Here is a 22089-nt window from a genome sequence, read left to right on the forward strand (position 1 = left end):
ATTCATACTTTGTTGGCATCTTATTCTGAAAACCGGATGGTCGTCTGAAGAAACCGGAAGTTGTCTCACGTTAATCTTTCCGCTAACCTTCGCTCGCTCCCGATCTGTGCCGTTTGAATGCGTTTACCGTGAATTTCAGCATATAGGTGCACTAACATGTAAGTGTCTGCTGACTTTACCGCAGCGATGTCCAGTAGTCTCCAGGCAGAGCAACAGCTGGTGCACGTTGTAACGCTGTGTATTCTAACCGGCTGCAGTTTGTATCCACTTCTCTGTAGCATCTGTTAGCTTGTCTTGCTTTTGTTTATCTATACTTCCTCCACGGACTTTCAAAATAAAAAAATGCGTTAACGCGCTATAAAATAATTGTCGGCGTCAATTAATGAATGCGTTAACGCCATAATAACGCGTTAACTTGCCCAGCACTAGTACATATATATTTCACACATAAATATAAGTCAATATCACTCTTTATTCTTTTCATACAAGCAATAGCGCTTCATGCAATAAAATACATGATAAATGTTATATGTGTGTATACACACACACACACAGACGACTTAACGAGCTCATTAAGGCCTTAACTAACTGGTTAACGAGCTCGTTAAGGCCTTAACTAACTGGTTAACGAGCTCGTTAAGGCCTTAACTAACTGGTTAACGAGCTCGTTAAGGCCTTAACTAACTGGTTAAGTTGGGAACAGAATTCAGAAGGCTCCGCCCCCTGCTCAGACTGGCCTGTGATTGGTTGGTGAAGATGGGCATGTCATCACCAGTGCACTACAATCTGCCTCCTGTTTCCATGGAAACAATCTTGTCTAGCAGCCAATGAGCCGTCTCTGTGCTGTCACACTGATTGGTTGGAGTTGAAGATCTTGGCTAGCAGTGAGACGTTTGATTGGCTCTTCTGCTGTATGAGGCGGGCCTTGTCCAGGTGCTTCTGAGTAACAGAGTCTTTCTTCTTCTTCATCTGGATCTCTTCCTCCGTCTGACGCTGAGTGAAGTCCCACGTCCTCTCGTCCACCTGACGACAAACATTTAACAGGTCATGTGACTCTTTAGACATCCTCTGGGATCCATTTCCTGTCTGTTCTCAAACAGTTCTGTTTATTCTCTTTCTATCTGAAGTACAGATATTAGAGCCCCTTGACTAAATAGAAGTACCTGTATTCCATCTCTCTGTCTCTTCCTCCTCAGGTTGTCCATGTGAGAGCTCTTATCCACGTTGTTCAGGTAGAAGTTGGTTTCTCTCTTCGCCTGAGACACTTCGGTCCTGAGTCTCTGCTGGAGGACCGTCTGCTCGTAGGCCAGCCGCTCGCTCAGGTGAGTCCACTGGAACCGGTGCAGGTACTACAGAGACAGACAGAGGACAAAGACCTGGTCTCAGTCTGTTCTGGGTCAGAGCTTCAGGTTCCACTGAAGATCTCAGGACTCATGAAGATCCAGGGTCAGGGTTAAGATCGGGGTTACGGTTAACTCCGATCTTAAATAAAAGGTAAATAATTCATAATAATAAGGATGCAACCATGACTGTGATGTCACAGTATTCCTGTGATGTCATGGGTTACCGAGCAGACTGTACCTTGATGGACCAGAGGTCGGAGGAGAATCGTTGGCGTTTCCTGCTTCCCATCGGCGTGTTGTGGAGAGAAGACACCACCTTCTTGGCCAATCGTTTATCTCTGAACTCCACCCATCCTTCAGTGAAGTCACACCTCCTCAACCCAGACCTCCTCTTCCTCCTCCTCACCTGGCCATCTGACGATCAATAATCAGAAAATACACAAGATCAATAATCATTGATCAGGAAATATAAAAAGGCAATGAAACCCATCATCTCATCACCTGAGGACAGAGGATACAAGGACAGAGGGAGAGGAAATAGTAGAGATGTTGAAAAGGTTTTTTTGTCTTTTTTACGACTCCCAGAGTGCATTTCACTAAACCTGGTCAAACATGTATATATGGCAGCCTCTCCCTCTCTGACCACATTCAGCAGGGAGGAACTTTTAAACATCAGACAATCCAACGGTCAAACTTTTTCATCGAACCGGAAAGTTTTACAGAGCTTTTAGTTGGAGGAGCAGCGGAGACTCAGAACTGCGCTCCCGTCAAGCCATCTGGCGAACGTCCGCTCTCTGGCCAACAAGATGGATGAGCTGCTGCTCCTCAACAAAGCAAACAGACTTTAGCAGATCCGCCGCCCTGTGCTTCACTGAAAGCTGGCTCGGTGAGCACATCCTGGACAGCGCACTACATCTGCCGGGCTTCCAACTCCTCCGAGCGGACCGCGTAACGGCGCTGTCGGGGAAAACGAGGGGAGGAGGAATCTGCTTCTACATAAACGAAGGCTGGTGTACAGATGTCACAGTGTCAAAGGAATCATGCAGCCCTCACTAGACTGCAAACCTTCTTATTCACCGCGGGAGTTTTCCTCGTTCATTCTGGTCGGTGTCTACATCCTCAGGCCTGTGTGAGTGAGGCGCTCCAACACCTGGCTGAGCAGATCAACAACACGGAGCACAAACACCCAGACTCCCTGCTCATTGTTCTTGGGGACTTCAACAGAGCAAAGCTCAGCAAAGAACTGCCTAAATACAGACAGCATATTAAGTGTAGCAGCAGGGACAAAAACACACTGGACCACTGCTGCACTGTAATAAAGGACGCATATCACTCAGTCCCCCGTGCAGCTCTGGGACTCTCTGATCATTGTCTGGTTCATCTTCTCCCGACCTACAGGCAGAAATTAAAATCTGCAAAGCCTGAGGTGAAGACTGTGAGGAGATGGACTAACAAGGCAAAGCTGGAGCTACAGTCCTGCTTTGTCTGCACTGATTGGAGTGTTTGTGAGGCTGCTGCTACAGACCTGGATGAGCTCACTGACACTGTGACATCATACATCAGTCTTTGTGAGGACATGTGTGTGTGCCGACTAAAACCTTCTGCACGTATAACAACAATAAACCTGGTTCACTGCAAGACTCAGGCAGCTTCGTCGGGCCAAGGAGGAGGCCTACAGAAGTGGGGACAGGATCCTGTACAACCAGACCAGAAACACACTGACGAGGGAGATCAGGGTAGCAAAGAGGAGCTACATTGTAAAGCCAACGACTCCTTGTCAGCGTAAAGAGGCCTGGACATTGGGCCACTCCCAGGTGCCGTGACCCCGCTAACCTCATTTATCCTACTCTCTCAGCTCATGTTGAGCAAGTGGTATCGGGAGGGCTCTGGAATTGCCAGTCGGCAGTGCCGAAAGCTGAGTTTATCTCGGGCTACGCTTCCTTGCTCTCTCTCAGCTTTCTTGCTCTAACTGAGACCTGGATCACGCCAGAAAATACCACCACACCTGCAGCTCTGTCAGAAGTGTACTCTTTCTCTCACACTCCCAGAGCTGCGAGGCGGGGTGGTGGTACTGGCCTGCTAATTTCCCCAAAATGTAAATACACTCTTGTCTCGGTTCCTCAGTTCTCCCCGTCCTCTTTCGAATTTCATGCGGTTACTGTCACTTATCCAGTCAAGCTCACCATTGCTGTTGTGTATCGCCCACCAGGCCCTCTTGGTGAGTTCTTGGAAGATCTCGACACATTAGTCTCACACTTCCATGATGATGGCTCCGCACTCATCCTGCTCGGAGACTTTAACATCCAGACTGATAAATTAGAACCGCTTCTTTCCTTCCTCTCCTCATTTGACCTTTACCCCGCCTCTTCTCCTCCTACCCACAAGGCCGGCAACCAGCTGGATCTTATCTTCACTAGACACTGTTCTACTGCTAACCTCTCCGTCACTCCCCTCCAGCTCTCTGACCACTATTTCATGTCGTACTCCCTCTCCCTCTCCTCTCCCCCCGTACTTCCACCACCTACCCACTTGGTTTCTACCCGTAGTCATCTCCGCTCCCTCTCCCCGGCTGATCTTTCATCTTCTGTTACCTCTGCTCTCCCTGACCCTGAAGCCTTCTCTCTCCTATCCCCTGATATTGCTACTGATCTTCTCCTCTCCACCCTTTCCTCTTCTTTGGACAACCTCTGTCCCTTCACCTCCAGGCCTGCACGGCCAACCCCACCTGCCCCGTGGCTGTCGGACTCAGTGCGTAATGACAGACGGAGCCTAAGAGAGGCTGAGCGTAAATGGAGAAAAGGCAAGCTCCCGGGGGACCTTCTTAACTTCCAAGCTCTTCTTTCCACTTTTTCCATCACTCTATCTACTGCTAAAGCTGCTTTCTTTCGCTCCAAAATCCTAACCTCTGCTTCCAATCCTAAAAAACTCTTCGAAACTTTCTCTTCACTCCTCCAACCCCCACCCCCTCCTCCTACGTCCTCCCTTCTCCCTGACGATTTCGCCAACTTCTTTGACAAGAAGGTAAACGATATCAGATCCTCCTTCTCTCAGCCCCCCTGTCCACCCTCTCCCTCTCTACCATCTCCAGCTCTTCCCCCACAGCTCTCCCTCCCCTCTCCATGCCCCATCTTACCCTATCTTGCTCCCCTCTCCCCTAACGAGGTCCTCAACCTTGTTACATCTAACCGCCCCACCACGTGCTCCCTTGACCCGATCCCCTCTTCTTCAGTCTATTGCGACTGAACTCCTTCCTTTTCTCACCCACCTCATGAACACATCTCTTCTTTCAGGATACTTTCCCACGGCTTTCAAGACTGCTAGAGTCACCCCCCTTCTGAAGAAACCATCACTTGACCCCTCTGATGTCAAGAACTTCAGACCGGTGTCTCTTCTACCCTTTCTTTCCAAAACACTTGAACGTGCTGTCTTTACTCAACTATCCTCCTATCTCCACCAAAACAACCTCTTGGACCCTCACCAGTCCGGGTTCAAAGTGGGTCACTCGACTGAGACAGCCCTCCTTGCGGTGACGGAGTCGCTTCATGCAGCGAGATCTAACTCTCTCTCCTCTGTCCTGATTCTCCTGGACCTGTCTGCGGCGTTTGACACTGTTAACCACCAGATCCTCCTATCCACCCTCGAGGGGATGGGCGTTTCAGGCTCTGCACTCTCCCTGTTTGCATCCTACCTGACAGGTCGATCCTACCAGGTGTCATGGAGGGGCTCTGTGTCGGAACCACGCATACTGACTACGGGAGTTCCGCAAGGCTCAGTCCTGGGCCCCCTTCTCTTCTCGCTCTACACAACATCTCTGGGTTCTGTTATTCGCTCGCATGACTTCTCTTACCATTGTTATGCCGATGACACCCAGCTGGTCTTGTCATTTCCCCCCGGGGACACTCAAGTGGAGGCACGCATCGCTGCGTGCTTGGCTGACATCTCGAAGTGGATGACGACACACCACCTCAAGCTCAACCTGGACAAAACCGAGCTACTGTTCCTCCCGGGGAAGGGTTGCCCGCACCGAGACCTGTCCATCACCATTGATGATACCGTGGTGACGCCAACTCAGACTGCGAGAAACCTGGGTGTGACCCTGGATGACCAACTGTCATTCTCAGCAAACATTGCATCGGTTACACGCTCCTGCAGATTCCTGCTCTACAACATCAGGAGGATTCGCCCCTTCCTCACTGATGAGACGGCGCAGGTGCTAATCCAGGCTCTTGTCATCTCCCGCCTGGACTACTGCAACTCACTACTTGCCGGAGCCCCGGCGCTGGCCATCAGACCTCTGGAGCTTGTCCAGAAAGCTGCAGCTCGCCTGGTGTTCAATCGCCCCAAGTTCTCCCACACAACTTGCCTTCTCCGTTCTCTACACTGGCTACCTGTAAGAGCCCGCATCCAGTTTAAGACTCTGGTGCTAGCCTACAGGGCAGTGAAAGGAACAGCTCCTTCCTATCTCCAGGCCATGGTCAAGCCCTACACCCCGGCCCGACCACTTCGCTCTGCTACCTCGGGGCGACTGGTTGCCCCGTCGCTCAGAGGTCCCTGCGGCCGATCGACCCGGTCGCGGCTGTTTTCTGTCCTGGCCCCACAGTGGTGGAATGAACTCCCCACTGACGTCAGGACGGCAGAGTCGCTGCCCATCTTTCGGCGCAGGCTGAAAACTCACCTCTTCAAGAAGGCCTACCCTTCCGCTTAGCACTTACCTAGCATCTACTGTATTCATACTAGCTTATTGCACTTATTGTTTTTATATTAGCTTGTGGCACTTATTGCATTCCTTTGTTTCTGCACTGTACGTTGGCTCTGGTTTATGCTCTTAGATGCTTGTTTGAGGTAGGGACATGCACTTATTACTTCTGGTGACTAGTTGTTCTCTCGAAAACCGATGTTGAATACACTTATTGTAAGTCGCTTTGGATAAAAGCGTCTGCTAAATGACTAATGTAATGTAATGTAAGTACTCACCAACTATAGGAGACCCCCCCCACACAATCTCCCAAGTGGGCCCCCAACATCAACACCATCAGGAAAAAGGCCCAGCAGAGGTTGTACTTCCTGCTCCAGCTCAGGAAGTTCAACCTGCCTCAGGAGCTGCTGATCCTGTTCTACTCCACCATCATCCAGTCTGTTCTCTGCTCCTCTATCACTGTGTGGTTTCGACACAGGACAGGAACAGACTACAACGGACTGTCAGGTCTGCAGAGAGGATCATTGGTTCCAGCCTGCCCTCCATCCTGGACTTGTACACCTCCAGAGTCAGGAAACGGCTGAAACATCTCTGCAGACCCCTCACACCCTGGACACAAGCTGTTCACCTCCTCCCCTCTGGAGGGAGCTACAGAGCTCTGTACGCCAAAACCAGCAGACACAGGAACAGCTTCTCTCTGCTGTCACTCTGATGAACAGTTGATCAGTCAAACTGCACTACTACCTCTGTTTGCACTAATCTCCTGAATCCATTGTCATTGTTGTTTATATTCTTCGATATATATTTATATATTACATCGTAGTTCAATGTTAAATGTTTATGCTTAGTTTCTCTGTTCTACTTTGTTGTCTTAAATGTCCTGGTTTTTATATTTTTCTTGTTTATTTCTATATTCTACTTACTGTTGCCTTTCTATCGTGTCCAACCACTCTGCCCATTCTCCTCTGACCTCTGACCTCTGACTTCAACGAGGCCTTTGGTCCACACACCTGCCGCTCACTGGAGATCTTCTCTTTTTAGGACCATTCTCTGTAAACCCTACAGATGGTTGTGGGTGAAAATCCCAGTAGATCAGCAGTTTGAAATACTGCGACCAGCCCGTCTGGCACCAACAACCATGTCACGTTCAAAGTCACTTAAATCCCCTTTCTTCCTCATTCTGATGCTCGTCTTCATCACATCTAGAGGCCTAAAGGCATTGAGATGCTGCCGTGTGATTGGCCGATTAGCTATTTGTGTTAACAAGCAATTGAACAGGTGTGCCTAATCAAGTGGGCGGTGAGTGTTTATGTATGTATACATACATATACGTATATACACATATATTCAATGTGTATTTAATGTGTATTTGTACCTTCAGGTTGGAGGAAGATGCGTCCGATCTCTCCAAACACCGACAGCAGGTTCCTCAGGTGTTTGGGGCGGAGCCTCGGAGGAATGTGACCCAGGTAAATAATACCTGGAACACACTTCCTGTCTGGAGAGGAAGTGAAGACAACAGCTCTCTGTTTGGTCGTCTTCTTCTTCAGCTCCGCACCATCATCTTCATCATCTTCTTCTCCTCCTCCTCTCTCTGCAGCAGCTCCTTCCTCCTCCTCTTCTTCTTCTTCTTCTTCTTCCTCCTCCTCCTCCTCTTCCTCCTCCTCCTCCTTTTTTGTTTTATGGCGGATGGCATCCTCTTCCTCCTCTATCTGAGCCGTAGTCTCCTCCTCTTCCTCCTCCATCTGAGCCGTAGTCTCCTCCTCTATCTGAGCCGTAGTCTCCTCCTCTTCCTCTCTTCTCTCCATGACTTTGATTGATTCCTACAAACAGAAACAGATACTCAGATAAACAGACTGTAGTTGTTTCTCTTTTCTAGTCTTCAGACCGTTTAAAGCTCTTTAACACTTCATCATTAATATTATGTATTAATATACATTATAACCCTAACACTTCGTCATTAATCATTCACATTGTGTATTAATATATATTATAAGGTAACCCTGAAACACTGTTGATTATCGATCTGTATCATTGTTCACTTTATTGACCACCGATCAGGATCTGAGATCAGACGGTATAAAGTATAAATATGTAGATATATATAAATCAGCTGTTTATTGATCGGTTGATCATCACTTCCGGATTCCCTTCCTTTCACAATAAAACGTTTATTTTGTCCGTAACAATGAATTTATAAATAAATCTCACCTTCACTTTTAAATCTTCATCAAAACACAAACTGCTCGCTCTCACGTGCAGAACCTCTGTCGCGTCTTGATGACGAAACGCAGCGTCATAATAGGCTCGTTTGAGATGAACTACGCATGCGCCTCGTCTCATAGGCTAGATCAGATGGCAGCCGCAGAAGGACAAAAAGCTGACGTCAGTTTGGATGTCGCGTTCAAAACGTTAGCTGACAAGCTGGCTATCGTTGGCTAGCTTGTCAGCTACTGGTGTAACGTAACCGATCCTTTCAACAAACACGTGTTGTTATAAGGTTTCAATATTTATATCGGTGATATTAGAGTGAGTTTAACCCCAATTTTAACATTTAAGAATGAATGGTGCCGCTTCACTCGCCGCCATGCTGAATAAAATAGGCTCGTTCGAGTTGAACTGCGCCTCGCCTGGAAAGCAGACGAGAGCAGGCGGACGTAGAAAGGGGCGTTGACAAAGAACTGCGTTCAAGTCGGACCGTTTTCAGCCGCCTGCTTCTTCTTCTTCTTTCTTTTGCTTTTTTTGGCGGTTGGCAAACAGCTTTCGGGTGCATTACCGCCTCCCACTGATCTGGAGTGTGGACTAAGGACTCTAATACGACAACCAAACGAAAATAAATACATACATATATACACACACATACATATACATATGTGTGTAAATGAATAAAGATATGTATATAAATAAATATATATATATATATACATATAGAAAAAATAAAATAGAAAAAATGAATAATAATACATTTCTTTCTCAAATTATATTCATTAGTGTTGTTGACTCTAAATATTCCAGAAAACGTTTCCAACATTTGTCACTAAAGCTTTCCTCTCCAATCTCTCTTAGACCTTTTTTCAAAACTTCTCTCGCTCACTCGTACCTCTGACAGGACAATGAAATATGGTCCACGGTTTCTTCTTCTCCACAAAATGTACACTTTCCATTATTATGCTTTCTAATAACATAGAGGGAACTGTTCAGACCAGTATGGCCATTCCTTAGTCTTGTGATAATCGTCTCCTCTTTTCTAGTTTGTCCACTAGATCCTCCCCTCCCAACCAATGGTTCCTCTTTAAACAGATATCTTCCTTTATAGATAGAGTATCCTTTAGATACTCCCTTTATTACATTCGTTCTGACATATCTTTTTGATTTGTCCCTTAATCACCACTTTAGCTTCTGACTTACTTATATTTACATTAACGTTATTTCTCCCACTCTTCAAAGCCCTTTTTGCTGCTTTATCCGCCTTCTCATTGCCATCGACTCCAACATGGACCCACACTAAATGAACCGCTATCCGCATTTGATGGATTCTTAAAAATGATTGTAGTATTTCAAACAGTAAATCCTCTCTGCTTCTGGAGTGGCAAAATGTCAAACTCGTTAGCACTGCACATGAGTCTGATGCAATCACCACTCTCTCTGGCCTGACCTCCTCTACCCACTGTAACGCAATAACTATGGCCATCATCATGGCCATCATCATGTAAACAGATAAATCATCACTGAGTCTCTTCCCACACTCATAATGGAATTCTAGGATTACTGCTGCTGCTGCTGTTCTACCAGTTTTAGGGTCTTTAGATCCATAAATCTGTATTTAATTGTGGTAATTGATGTATGACTTGAAGATCTTACAGTTTCCTCAACGTTCATCTCTCATCAGTTCAAGGAGGTCAAGATCAATTTCAGGCTGTGGCAGTAACCAAAGAGGAACAGCTGGAGAATAACTCCTATAACCTAATTCACTAGCCTTCTTCTTAACAACCCAACCAAAGCTCTTTGTTGGCCTGTTGTCATGTTCCCAGCATGGCTCAATTGCACTTATTGTTGGATAGTTGTTATATCCTTGTAAACTGACCCAATATGTCATCATGATCTCTATTCTTCTCAACTCCAACGGCATTTCCCCCATTTCTACCTGCAATGCCGGCACAGATGTTGTTTTAAAGACCCCACTACATATTCTTGACACTTGTATTACATCCAGTTTTCCCAACAAGGTTTTAGACCCCGACCTATATGCCACACAGCCATAGTCTAGAACTGATCTTGGGCGACTGTGGCTAAGTGGAGCGCAGGGCCGTCCTTCAATCAGAGGAGCGGCGGTTCGATCCCCGGCTCCGCTAGGAGCATGTCAATGTGTCCTTGAGCAAGACACTTAACCCTTAAATTGCTGGTCTTTAAGTTTGGATGTCTTTTTATATATTTAACTATGTTATTATTATAATTGAGGATATAAGATTGGGCATATTTTAGTTCTTGGATGTCATATTTATTTAAACATTTATATAAATAAATATATGTGAAGATAGCGTCATTTCTAAATCATACAACCGTAAAGTTAATAAATTTAAAAACTGAACCAACTGTCCAAACATCACAGCTACATAAACAGGCTACACACGGAGGAAAAGCAACGCTGCAAGTTTCCATCAGTGACAATTGTGCTTTTCTTTTAATACGTTTTGTGATGCTTCACAATCATTAATCGATGGACACATTCAGTGCTCTGACTGAAAACATGTTGACATCAAGTAGGATGTAGGCTTTCTCAATAAATATCTTTATTCACAGATGCTAAATAAATAACCTTATATATTGTTATTGTTATTGCACAAAATGAGACTAATAGCCAACAATCTAGCGTTAAGTATTACAATTAGACAGAAAATTAGGATTTACATTTTTTTATACTATATTTATCCTGTTAATTAAGGATAAATTTGTCTCTGCATTTGACCCATCCCTATATATGGGGAGCAGTGGGCTGTCTTTGACAGGCGACACATGACACGTCAAAGGCCAAGGCTTGAACAGCCGATGTTGTGGTCACCAGACAACCCTCTTAACCCAGTGAGCCACGGTCACCCACCTTTTCCACTAAAGAAAATCTAAGAGCGAATCAGCTCTTTGATCCGAAGACAGCAAGAAGTTTCCCATCATGCCCTGGGGTCATGCAGTCGTGGAGAGCAATTCTGCATCGCCTGGCTCTAAAATTTGCGGCCGCCTCGCTCACGTGAGATCATCGTTACGCACGTTTTCACGACGTCAGAGCAAGTCGGACGCAAATCTACCCAGCATGCATTGTGCGCCGATCGCCGGTGATCGATTCTGCGCATGCCTGGCTTAAATCGAACGAGCCTAATAAAATCTTCACCGGCACGCAATGCATCTTGGGATATGATGGGCCGCTCCTCCGAATGAAATGAAGGCTGCATCTGAATAAATATAATAATAATGATAAAATAGTCTTTTAAATAAGACAGCCTCGTCACAGCCGCTGGATTGGGTCATAACATAAGGGTTAGGGTTATCTTAACATAACTAACGTGTCTGTTTAGTGGTTTAATTAAAAAGATGGAGCAGTAACTGTCTGGATCCACAAGGTGGCAGCAATGCAACAGAACCATAGAAGAAGAAGAAGAAGAAGAAGAAACTACGGTGAGGTGAAATGCATGCCGGGATACCTGTCTTGGCGGATAATTTGAAGTGGAAGCTAACGTTAGCAAAAGGATGCAGAGGTCTGTGTTTAGTTTGTCTCTGAGTCCCAGTGTGAAGAGGAAACTGGTCAACGCTGGTTTCCAGTTCACCAACGACCTGCTGCACCTCAAACCAGTTCAACTCAGTAAAGGTAACTTTAACTCTAACAAGGATTTAACGTTTTATCTTTCTGGTTTTATCAGGAACATGAACGAAACACTGACGTCATCAACACATAAGTAAGAGATCAGAGATCAGGTCAGAGTTAGCTAGGTTTAAGTAACTCAGAGTGGACTAATTTATTTGGCATCATTACACAAATAATGATGCTTCTCACACATTCACATTTCACTTCGTATCACATGTTACTTTACTTATATATATTGTCTTTATCGTAAACATTCTACCCAGCAGTGTTATTTGTGTACTAGTGAACTGTAACTTCTCTATATCTCCTTTATATTGTAAAGACATGAACCAACTTAAAGGCCCTCGTGGTCAGCTGATGAAGTTATCATCTGTCACCTCAGAGTTCTGGGTTATTTTACTTTATATCGCCAACTACCATCTTAGTTTACATGTATGCATTGAACACAACTTTATTGATTTATTCTAGGCAGGACTTTAGCGTTCTGGCCTCTCTGGAGAGTAACAGTAGAAAACAACTGAACCTTTAAACTGTCAATCTGTTGTTACCTGGGGGAGAAAAATATCTCCTGATTGGTCAGGACAGATCGGAAGATGAACTTTTAATCTAGAGTGGCGACTGCTGCTCTACTGGATGTGATGTTTGACGTTGTGTTGCAGAAGCCACTCTGTCCCAGCTGGAGGCGCTAGAGGTGCTGCAGGCTGTGAGGAAGGAGGGAGGAGGAGGTGATGGAGGAGCAGGAGCATCATCCTCTCTGACTGCTCTGGAGCTCCTGCAGAAGGAGGAAGAGTTGAGGAGCATCGTGACGTTTTCTTCTCAGCTGGATGCTGCTCTCGGAGGAGGACTTCCTCTCGGGAAAACAACAGAAATCTGTGGTGCTCCAGGAGTCGGAAAAACACAGCTTTGGTCAGAAGCTCACACATTGTAACACATTGTCATACATTGTCATACATTGTCACACACTGCCTCACACTGTCACACACTGTAACACACTGTCGCACACTAACACACTGTAGCACACTGTCACACACTGTAGCACACCTTCATACATTGTAACACATTGTCGCACACTGTAGCACATTGTCACACACTGTAGCACATTGTAGCACACTGTCATACATTGTAGCACACTGTCATACATTGTAACACTGTAGCACACTGTCATACACTGTAGCACACTGTCATACATTGTAGCACACTGTCATACATTGTAGCACACTGTCATACATTGTAGCACACTGTCGCACAATGTAGCACACTGTCACACACTGTCGCACAGTGAAGTAGGTAGACCTGCACATTGTTAGTAGTTTTGAATGTTTTGTCTGCAGCTGATCAATACAGTTATTGATGATATCATCTCTTAGCCTGCAGCTAGCGGTGGACGTTCAGGTGCCTCAGTGTTTCGGGGGGATCGGTGGTCAGGTAGTCTACATCGACACAGAGGGCAGCTTCTTGCTTCAGAGAGTCGTCGATATCGCCGCCGCCGCCGTCCAACACTGCTCCTTATTGGTCGAAGACGATGAGCAACAAGTCGCCATGACGACCTTTACTGTGGAAACCATCCTGTCCAACACGTTCCTGGTAATGATGACAGATCGTCATGGTAACAGACTGTTACATTGTAGCAGACCATCAAAGGAATCTCTGATCCTGCTGATCATTGATCCATATTAACAGATACAGATCTCATAGTGTCGGTGGTTAGCGCTAGTTGTCAACTGGCCAGCCAGTGTTTCTCAGATTGGAGTGAGACGAGGAGGAAAGGTGATGTCATTATCGAGATTTAGGAGGAAAACAACATAACGTAATCCCCCCCCCCCCCCTGTCACAGTGTTTTAAATGCATTGATAAGGCAGGATATGCTAAATGCAGCCTCTGCTCCAAGGAGATAAACTACAGCAACAAGGGCTCACATGCCCTCTCATCACACTGTTCACTGTGATGACCACAGCCAGTGTACTAACGGTACCAACAGTCCCACGTTGCTCCCAAGAACCCTGAAGTAATGAGAGGGTTAAGGTGCCTGTACCTTCATTTCAGCGGGTTGCTAATGCAGAGGTGTGTATAGATCACAGCTATTATTTTACTCTTGATAAGTTACCTTAGCCAGAGTAGATTATCATGTTCATTTAAATAATTGAACTGGATTGAATGCATATTAATTGCAAATAGAAGATAGGCCACAATTCTAACAGCTTTACAGTAACAGTATTACCAGCCGACTGACAGCTGATCCAGCTGTGATCATCAGTAACAGACGTGACGCAACTGAGGAAAGGACGTCTCATGTCTTTTAAAACATATCTCCTCGTTTCCTCTCTCCTCGCATGGTTTCCTCCATGCATCCCTGATGGGAGGGACTAAGACACAAGGAAAGGACCCAAGTGAGGGAAACAGGGATGCAATTAAGAGACTTGGGATGAACCCACAGACACGCCCCCTCTGTGAGAGTCACACAGACACACACCTGGGGCAGGTGCTGACAGAAGCAGCAGAGTGAAGCTAGACGGGCCCAATAGTAACATCCCAGTCACCACAGAAAGGTCGACCCTCTCCCCAGACAATGTAGATATTCTCATATTTTTGAACAATGTTTTAAAGTTGTAGACCATTTCACAGTAATGTAAACATTATTGTGTATTTGAAAGACATAACCTGACAGGAAGTAAACATAGACTCAAGTTGTTGCCTAGCCGTTCAGTTCAGTTGAAACAGTGGAAGCTAGCTCACTGGCTGTTTCTTTCTTTCAGTATTGATCAAAGGACGAGGGCATCAACATACCTCATGTTGCACTTAAACTTAACAGAATTGAGGATTCTTGAATGTTTTATTTTTGTTATTTATTTTTTCAAATTGGACATCTTCAATATCTTAGTTTTTATGTAAGACTATATACTATATATATATATATATATATATATATATATATATATATATATATATATATATATATATATATATATATATATATATATATATATATATATATATATATATATATATATATATATATATATATATATATATATATATATATATATATATATATATATATATATATATATATATATATATATATATATATATATACTATAGACTATAGCCCAAAGTTCTTTGCTTTAAGTGTTCTTGAAGTTCTTTAATTAATAAATGGAGAGCAAAGTTATATTTGTCTCTTTTCTTTGCTGATCCAAACCGTGACTCAAGAACCGTGAGGTTTGTGATCCGCTGCACCCTAGTTAGTGGTAGTGTTGGTGGTAGTGTTGATGGTAGTGGTGGTGGTAGTGTTGGTGTTAGTGGTAGTGGTAGTACTATTAATTATTAATTTACCTAAAAAGATCCTGAAGGCTTCGTGACGACGTTATAATTTAAAGTAAAACTTTATTGATACTGTGATTGTTAACGGTCCGTTACACCACTAGTGATGACATCACACATCAGGAGCTTGTAATGATTCTGATTGGCTGTCTCTCTCAGGTGCGTTGCCATGACTACGTTGAGCTGCTGGCAGAGCTCCACCTGCTGCCTGACTTCCTGTCTGACCACCCGAGGGTCCGCCTCCTAGTGATTGACAGCGTGGCGTTTCCGTTCCGTCAGCACTTTGAAGATCTGTCTCAGAGGACACGCCTTCTCAACGGCCTCGCCCAGCAGCTCATCGCCATGGCAACCAGTCACAACATGGCCGTGTTGATGACCAACCAGATGACCACCCGGCTGCGTGGCTGCCAATCGCAGCAGGTCCCTGCCCTCGGGGAGACCTGGGGCCACGCCCCCACCTCCAGGCTCCTCCTACACTGGGCGGGGTCACGGCGGCTGGCTGCCATCTTTAAATCCCCAGATCACACTGGGGCCACCGTCCAATACCAGATCACTTCTGAGGGGTTCAGAGACGTCGACCAATCGGAGCAGATGCACACCGTCCAATCAACGGCGAGCCAGAGAGACACCGGCCACTGATTGGTCAGAGACCAAAGTTACTGTGACAACACGAAAACCATGTGTAATATTTATGAATATTAATAAAGTCAAACACAAACAAACATGAGATCCAGTAAAAAAAGAGTAAACAACCAGAATCATTAACAACCTGTCTGTCTCTGCTGTCTCTCTTCCTGTCTGTCTGTCTCTGCTGTCTTGTCTGTCTCTCTTCCTGTCTTGTCTGTTTCTCTTCCTGTCTGTCTGTCTCTGCTGTCTCTCTTCCTGTCTGTCTGTCTTGTCTGTTTCTCTTCCTGTCTTGTCTGTCTCTCTTCCTGTCTTGTCTGTCTCTCTTCCTGTCTTGTCTGTCTCTCTTCCTGTCTGTCTCTGCTGTCTCTCTTCCTGTCTGTCTGTCTTGTCTGTTTCTCTGTTACTCTGACCTCTGCTGGACTTCAGGTTTGACTTTGATTAAATATAAAGGTTTTAATATAAAGGCTTGAATAAAAAGGTTTAAAAACACCAACGATGAGAGGTTTTAATTGATATTGGTACAGTACAAAACATGTCTATGTGGATGATGTCCTGCTGTACCCGGTTGAGATGGACACCACCATCCTGTCTACTTGAATGTTTACAACAGTTTGGGCACATATCAGGTTTTAAAGTTAATCTATCAGAAACCGAGGCCGTGCCTATTGGTGCTCTGGCCGGCTCTACCCCACTGAGTGGATTCCCTCTTCACTGGTCACTCAGGGAGAGAACCTACCTCTGAATTCTTTTATTTATTTATTGGTTTATTTGATACGGGACAGAGCACATTAATAAAAACATTTCTGTAAATGCGCCAGAGTTAAAGCCAAAAGGCTATTTTTCATCTGTAGTCCCAAGAGGCAGATGTTTACAAAATCAACCTAAAAACAGAAGATAAGATTAAAGTTAAAAGGTTAAACAATAGACACTTAACAATGCGTGCACAAACAATGAAAAAAGTGAGAATAAAACTCTTATACATTGTATTTAAGTACAAACAAGACATGCAACACAGAGGCTCTCAAAGTCAACACACACAACGCAAATAAAATAAAGGACTGTTAAAATAGAAACATGGACTAAAGACAGTATTATGCTATAGTTGTTAGACACTAAGAAACATCCACGTCAGAGGCACAAAACAAAAAAGCATACAGAGTGTGTGAAATACAATACACAGCTAAACAACAATAAGAGACATGCATGCAGTTGGATGAGGGTCGACCGGCAATTTCAAGACAGACAGACAAACGGGTGACAACAGACAGATTGAGGGAAGTTCAACACAGACAGGTGCAGTTAAATTCTAGCGCTGACAGAGCTGAGTACTAACGAACCATTTCTGTAAGTGAGCTTTAAATGAACTGTATGTGTGTAGTTCTCTAATGGTCACTGGGATGGAGTTCCATTGTAGTGCAGCTTGTACTGAAAATGCAGACTGACTGAAAGCACTTTTCCTGAGTGGGATAATGTGATCCCCTCTTGCTGCTCCTCTTGTGAGCCGATATCCAGTTGTTCTTGTGATAACAAATTGTTTGAGCGGAGGAGAGGTCAAGCCATGTATAATCTTGTACATGAGACAGACATTCACATATTTAATCATGTTCTCCCAACTAAACAAGTTATATTTTGTTAGTATAGGGCAATGATGAGAAAGAACAGATTGTTTATCAAGGATTTTGAGTGTTGGTTTATACAATGACTAGTGGTTTCAGAGTAGTGGTGCTAGCCTGGGACCAGGTTGTTGTGATATGGGAAACAAACATAGAAAGCATGTATGTCTTAGCTGCCTCTGTTGACTTGTAGTTTCGTGTGAACCTGAAATTTGATAGATTAAATTTGACCCGGTTACAGACCTTTTCACCTGAGACTTGAATGATGATTTGGAATCAAAAAGTACTCGGAGATACTTGGAGTCAGGTACAACCCGTACCTCTCCCCAGATACACAAACATCCATCTCTACACTACCACAGTTTGTTTTGGTAAAAAACATACACACTGTTTTGGATACGTTTATGAACGGATTTAATAAATTAATCACCTCGTTCATTAACGTCTCGTGCGTGCGTTCAGTACCGGAGCGTGCTGTGACGTCACTCACGGTGCACCGGAGGCCGCACCGGAGCAGCAACATGGCTGCAGACTACTGGGAGAATCTGTCAGACTGAACCGAGCCAAAGGCAACCCGGGACAGACCGGGGCAACCTTCCCCCAGTGAGTAATGCACACCGTCGAGCTTCGTGTGTTACCGGGAAACGGAGCCGTTAAACCCGCTCCGCCTCCGCTGCTATTTATATCACACTGATCACATTTACTGCAGGACATAGACGGGCCCCATCCTCACACTGATACAGCAGCATCAGCACATAGACGGGCCCCATCCTCACACTGATACAGCAGCATCAGCACATAGACGGGCCCCATCCTCACACTGATACAGCAGCATCAGGACATAGACGGGCCCCATCCTCACACTGATACAGCAGCATCAGCACATAGACGGGCCCCATCCTCACACTGATACAGCAGCATCAGCACATAGACGGGCCCCATCCTCACACTGATACAGCAGCATCAGCACATAGACGGTACCAGTCTTCATCTTCACTAAATATCAATAGAGAAAGACATCATGCACTGTGATGTTCAGCACAATAAACTAATCCAACAAAGGTTGATCAATTTAACACTTTAGAAGCAGCTGGACTGATATGAAGTGTTTTGAGGGTGTGCTGGTGAAGATGTTTATCAGTGGACATAAAGCATCTGAGAAATGTTCACATGAATGACCGACAATGTGAAGATACAGAAGAGGCTTTAATTATCATGTTGATTATGTTTAATGTGTCTCTAACCCTGGTCTCTCCTGCCAACGGGTATTCAAATAATTTACTAAAAGTATATATGTGTATGTATGTATATATATATATATTTACTAAAAGTATATATATATGTATGTATATATGTATGTATATATATGTATGTATATATATATATATATATATATATGTATATACGTATATATGTATGTATATATATATATATATACATATATATATATATATATATATATATATATATACTTACATACATACATACATACATACATATATGCATGTATATACTGTATATATATATGTATGTATATACTGTATATATATATGTATGTATATACTGTATATATATATGTATGTATACACTGTATATATATATGTATGTATATACTGTATATATGTATGTATATACTGTATATATATATATGTATGTATATACTGTATATATATATGTATGTATATACTGCAGTGGCGGGCCATGCATTTTATATCTGGGCCTTCACTGCTGTCCTGCAGCTGAAATACCACCTTATAACATCATGATGGCGCCACAGCTACGGTTATTATTCGTTTCTAGGGCTGTTACTATTTACGCATTCGTATTAAACCGTTCGGTACGAGGCTTACAAACCAAACAACATGCTTGAATAATACTGGTGCATTTGGAAAATGCAGAAGCCTAAATTGTGGGAAATATAATGTTTTCTGCGCTCACGTAGGAGACAACGGTCTGTGTGACCTCTGAACCGGAACAAAAAACACCACAACAAAAAACAGCGGAGGCACTGCAAGTGTTCTGGAAGGCTACGCTAACTAGCTTAATGGGAAAACAACAGTAGCAACACGCATTCTGCTCCACACTCAAGGGCCATTCAGATATTAGATGTAAAAAAACAAATGCAGTTGACTTAAAGACAAACTCCATCCTCCTTTCTTTGTTGACAAAGAGTTTCATCCGGTTAAATCCCAACTCACAAATCCGTTACACTATTGTGCACTAGTTAAACTATTATCTACTAGTTAAACTATTGTCCATCAGTTAAACTATTGTCCACTAGTTAAACTATTGTCTACAACTTAAATTATTGTCTACAACTTAAACTATTATCCACTAGTTAAACTATTGTCCACTTGTTACACTATTGTCCACTAGTTAAACTATTGTCTACAACTTAAACTATTGTCTACAACTTAAACTATTGTCCATGAGTTAAACTATTGTCTACAACTTAAACTATTGTCTACAACTTAAACTATTGTCCATGAGTTAAACTATTGTCTACAACTTAAACTTTATTAGGCCCGTTCAAGGTGAGCCAGTCCTGATCAGAATCGATCACAATGCATGATGGGTAGATTTGTGTCCGTCTTCACCCCGACTTGCTCTGACGTCATGAACACGAGGTCAACAATGACCTTACGAGATCGAGGCGGCCGCAGTTTTAGAGCCAGGTGACCCAATGCATGATGTGAAACGGCTGGCTTTCTCCAGATCAAAGAGCTGATTGGCTCTTAGATTTGACAACAAACACCACCTCTTTCTGGAAAATCCTGTCTTTCTTAATCTAAAAACATATTTAGTGTGGTTGATGATGATAATAATAATAATAATAATAATAATAATAATAATAGTAAAAGCACAACACACATGGAACATACAGAGAACCCACAGAACAAACTAGGAAGACACAGGAAACAGATAACACACGGAACACAGAGAGAACAAACAGAATACACACAGAGAAAATACTGAAGACATAGAACACACACATAACATGCAGGACACATAGAACACAGAACACACACGGAACATAGAGATAACACACATAGAACACAAGTGGTTTAAGAGTCAAATCAGCAGTCTCCTAAGCTCTGATCAGAAACCTTCACAACTTTCCTTCTCTTCATCGCGAAGTTCTATTTATCTACTAGAAGATGTTTTTTTTCTGCACTTTACTGAGAAGATTGTCCAGATGGATTAAAATGGACATTTGTCTAAAAGCCAGGTGCCAAGCTGTTTGTGTTCTGTAGCTCTGTGAATGTCTTCATTGATGATGATGATGATGATGATGATCAGTTGAAGACAATCAATGACACTCCAGGTGTTTCCTCTCTGACCTCACAGTTCACTTTATCAGCATATTCCATATTACCCTGTGTTTACCTGCCCAGGTGTGGTCTCCAGGCTGGCTGCACCGCCCCCCTCATGGAGAGGATGAGAAAGATCAAACGGCAGCTGTCATTCACCCTGGGGAGGGGAGGGGCCGGGGGAAGGGACAGGACGCTGAGTGACACCATCAACCAGGAAGTGACATCACACAGTGACTCAGGTAACTCACACACACACATGACGTCTGTTTCTCGCTCCATGTCGAAGGAAATTCTTCTTTTTCTGAAATCCATCAACTGGATCCTTGAACTGGATCCTTCCACTGGATCCATCCACTGGATCCTTCCACTGGATCCATCAACTGGATCTTTTAACTGGATCGGATCCATCAAATGGATCCAGCCCAACTTTGATAGACTTGTAGTTGACTAACAGTGTTTTTCTTCTCAGTCAGTTTCCTGCAACAAAGACGTAAAGCAAAAGTTCAACTGGGACAGTTTCTCTTATAAACTTCCTGGTTTTCACCTGATGACATAATCAGTTTTTTAATGACGTCTGTTAGAGAAAGTTGTAGTCTGTAGTGAATTGTGGGATACTGACCCCTAAAGTCTTTTCCTAACCATTTTTCCTTGACTACAATGCAAAACCTCATGAAGTCAAGGAAAGGTTTTAGGAGACGAAAGAATCCGACTACGTTTTCACTAAACTAAGTAATTATGGGATGTTACTAACATCGGTCTGCCTCGGTGGAACTACAAAGATGGTGGACTACAGAAAGGAAACAATCATGTCAGCCCATTAGTTCATATCAGTACTCCTATCTAAGAAGAGATACTACAACTCCTCTAGTAACAGACTGAAGTACTCAGTGTACTAAGAAGAGATACTATACTGTAGTATTTGTGATGTAGCAGCACAGGTGATCCAGAATCAGAACCAGAACCAGCAGGTGTGATGTTGAATCAGGTGGTCTAGTTCTGGTTCTGACTGTGAGGTCACCGGTTTCATTCCTGAACCAGTGATGTGTAGGGTTGGGTACCGAAAAGCGGTGCCAATATGGCACCGGTTCCTATACGTCCGGTATCTTCCGGACCGAAACGCAACGCAGATTTCGGTGCTTCCTTTTGGTGCCTGAGCCGATTGAAATACTTTTTTTACACTACTCTGATGACTCCGTCCTGGCAGCAGGACTCGGTCCTCCGCTCCTCACTCATGGTATTATTACAACGGGGTACTTAGCGCTGCCGCTCATAAGCACAACATCCACAGGCACGCGAAAGCTTCTTCTTCTTTGAGGTGTAG

At 44.0% G+C, this 22089-nt stretch overlaps 3 protein-coding genes across 3 annotated transcripts in view; 2 read left to right on the plus strand and 1 right to left on the minus strand.

Annotated features, from left to right (window-relative positions):
* Window positions 1–452: 452 nt before the first annotated feature.
* Window positions 453–8669, minus strand: abt1 (activator of basal transcription 1). Its single transcript, XM_076076368.1, has 5 exons — window positions 8251–8669; window positions 7415–7862; window positions 1582–1757; window positions 1164–1349; window positions 453–1023 (listed from the first exon to the last, which is right to left on the minus strand). The coding sequence occupies exons 1-5, from the start codon at window positions 8380–8382 to the stop codon at window positions 847–849; spliced, it is 1119 nt and encodes a 372-aa protein (XP_075932483.1). The 5' UTR covers window positions 8383–8669; the 3' UTR covers window positions 453–846.
* A 3087-nt stretch (window positions 8670–11756) lies between these two features.
* rad51c (RAD51 paralog C) lies at window positions 11757–16323 on the plus strand. Its single transcript, XM_076076378.1, has 4 exons — window positions 11757–11896; window positions 12553–12799; window positions 13261–13477; window positions 15374–16323. Exons 1-4 carry the CDS (start codon window positions 11779–11781, stop codon window positions 15851–15853), a joined length of 1062 nt encoding a protein of 353 aa, XP_075932493.1. The 5' UTR covers window positions 11757–11778; the 3' UTR covers window positions 15854–16323.
* Window positions 16324–17956: 1633 nt separating this feature from the next.
* cdk16 (cyclin dependent kinase 16) overlaps window positions 17957–22089 on the plus strand; it is a 38752-nt gene continuing 34619 nt past the window's right edge. Inside the window, exons 1-2 of the mRNA XM_076076380.1 lie at window positions 17957–18057; window positions 20850–21007. Coding sequence (XP_075932495.1) covers window positions 20884–21007 — 124 coding nt within the window. The 5' untranslated portion in view covers window positions 17957–18057; window positions 20850–20883. The remainder of the gene's footprint in view (window positions 18058–20849; window positions 21008–22089) is intronic.

This window comes from Anarhichas minor, unplaced genomic scaffold (genome assembly GCF_050575085.1).
Source record: "Anarhichas minor isolate MPS153535 unplaced genomic scaffold, ASM5057508v1 ptg000056l, whole genome shotgun sequence".
Classification (NCBI taxonomy): Eukaryota; Metazoa; Chordata; class Actinopteri; order Perciformes; family Anarhichadidae; genus Anarhichas; species Anarhichas minor.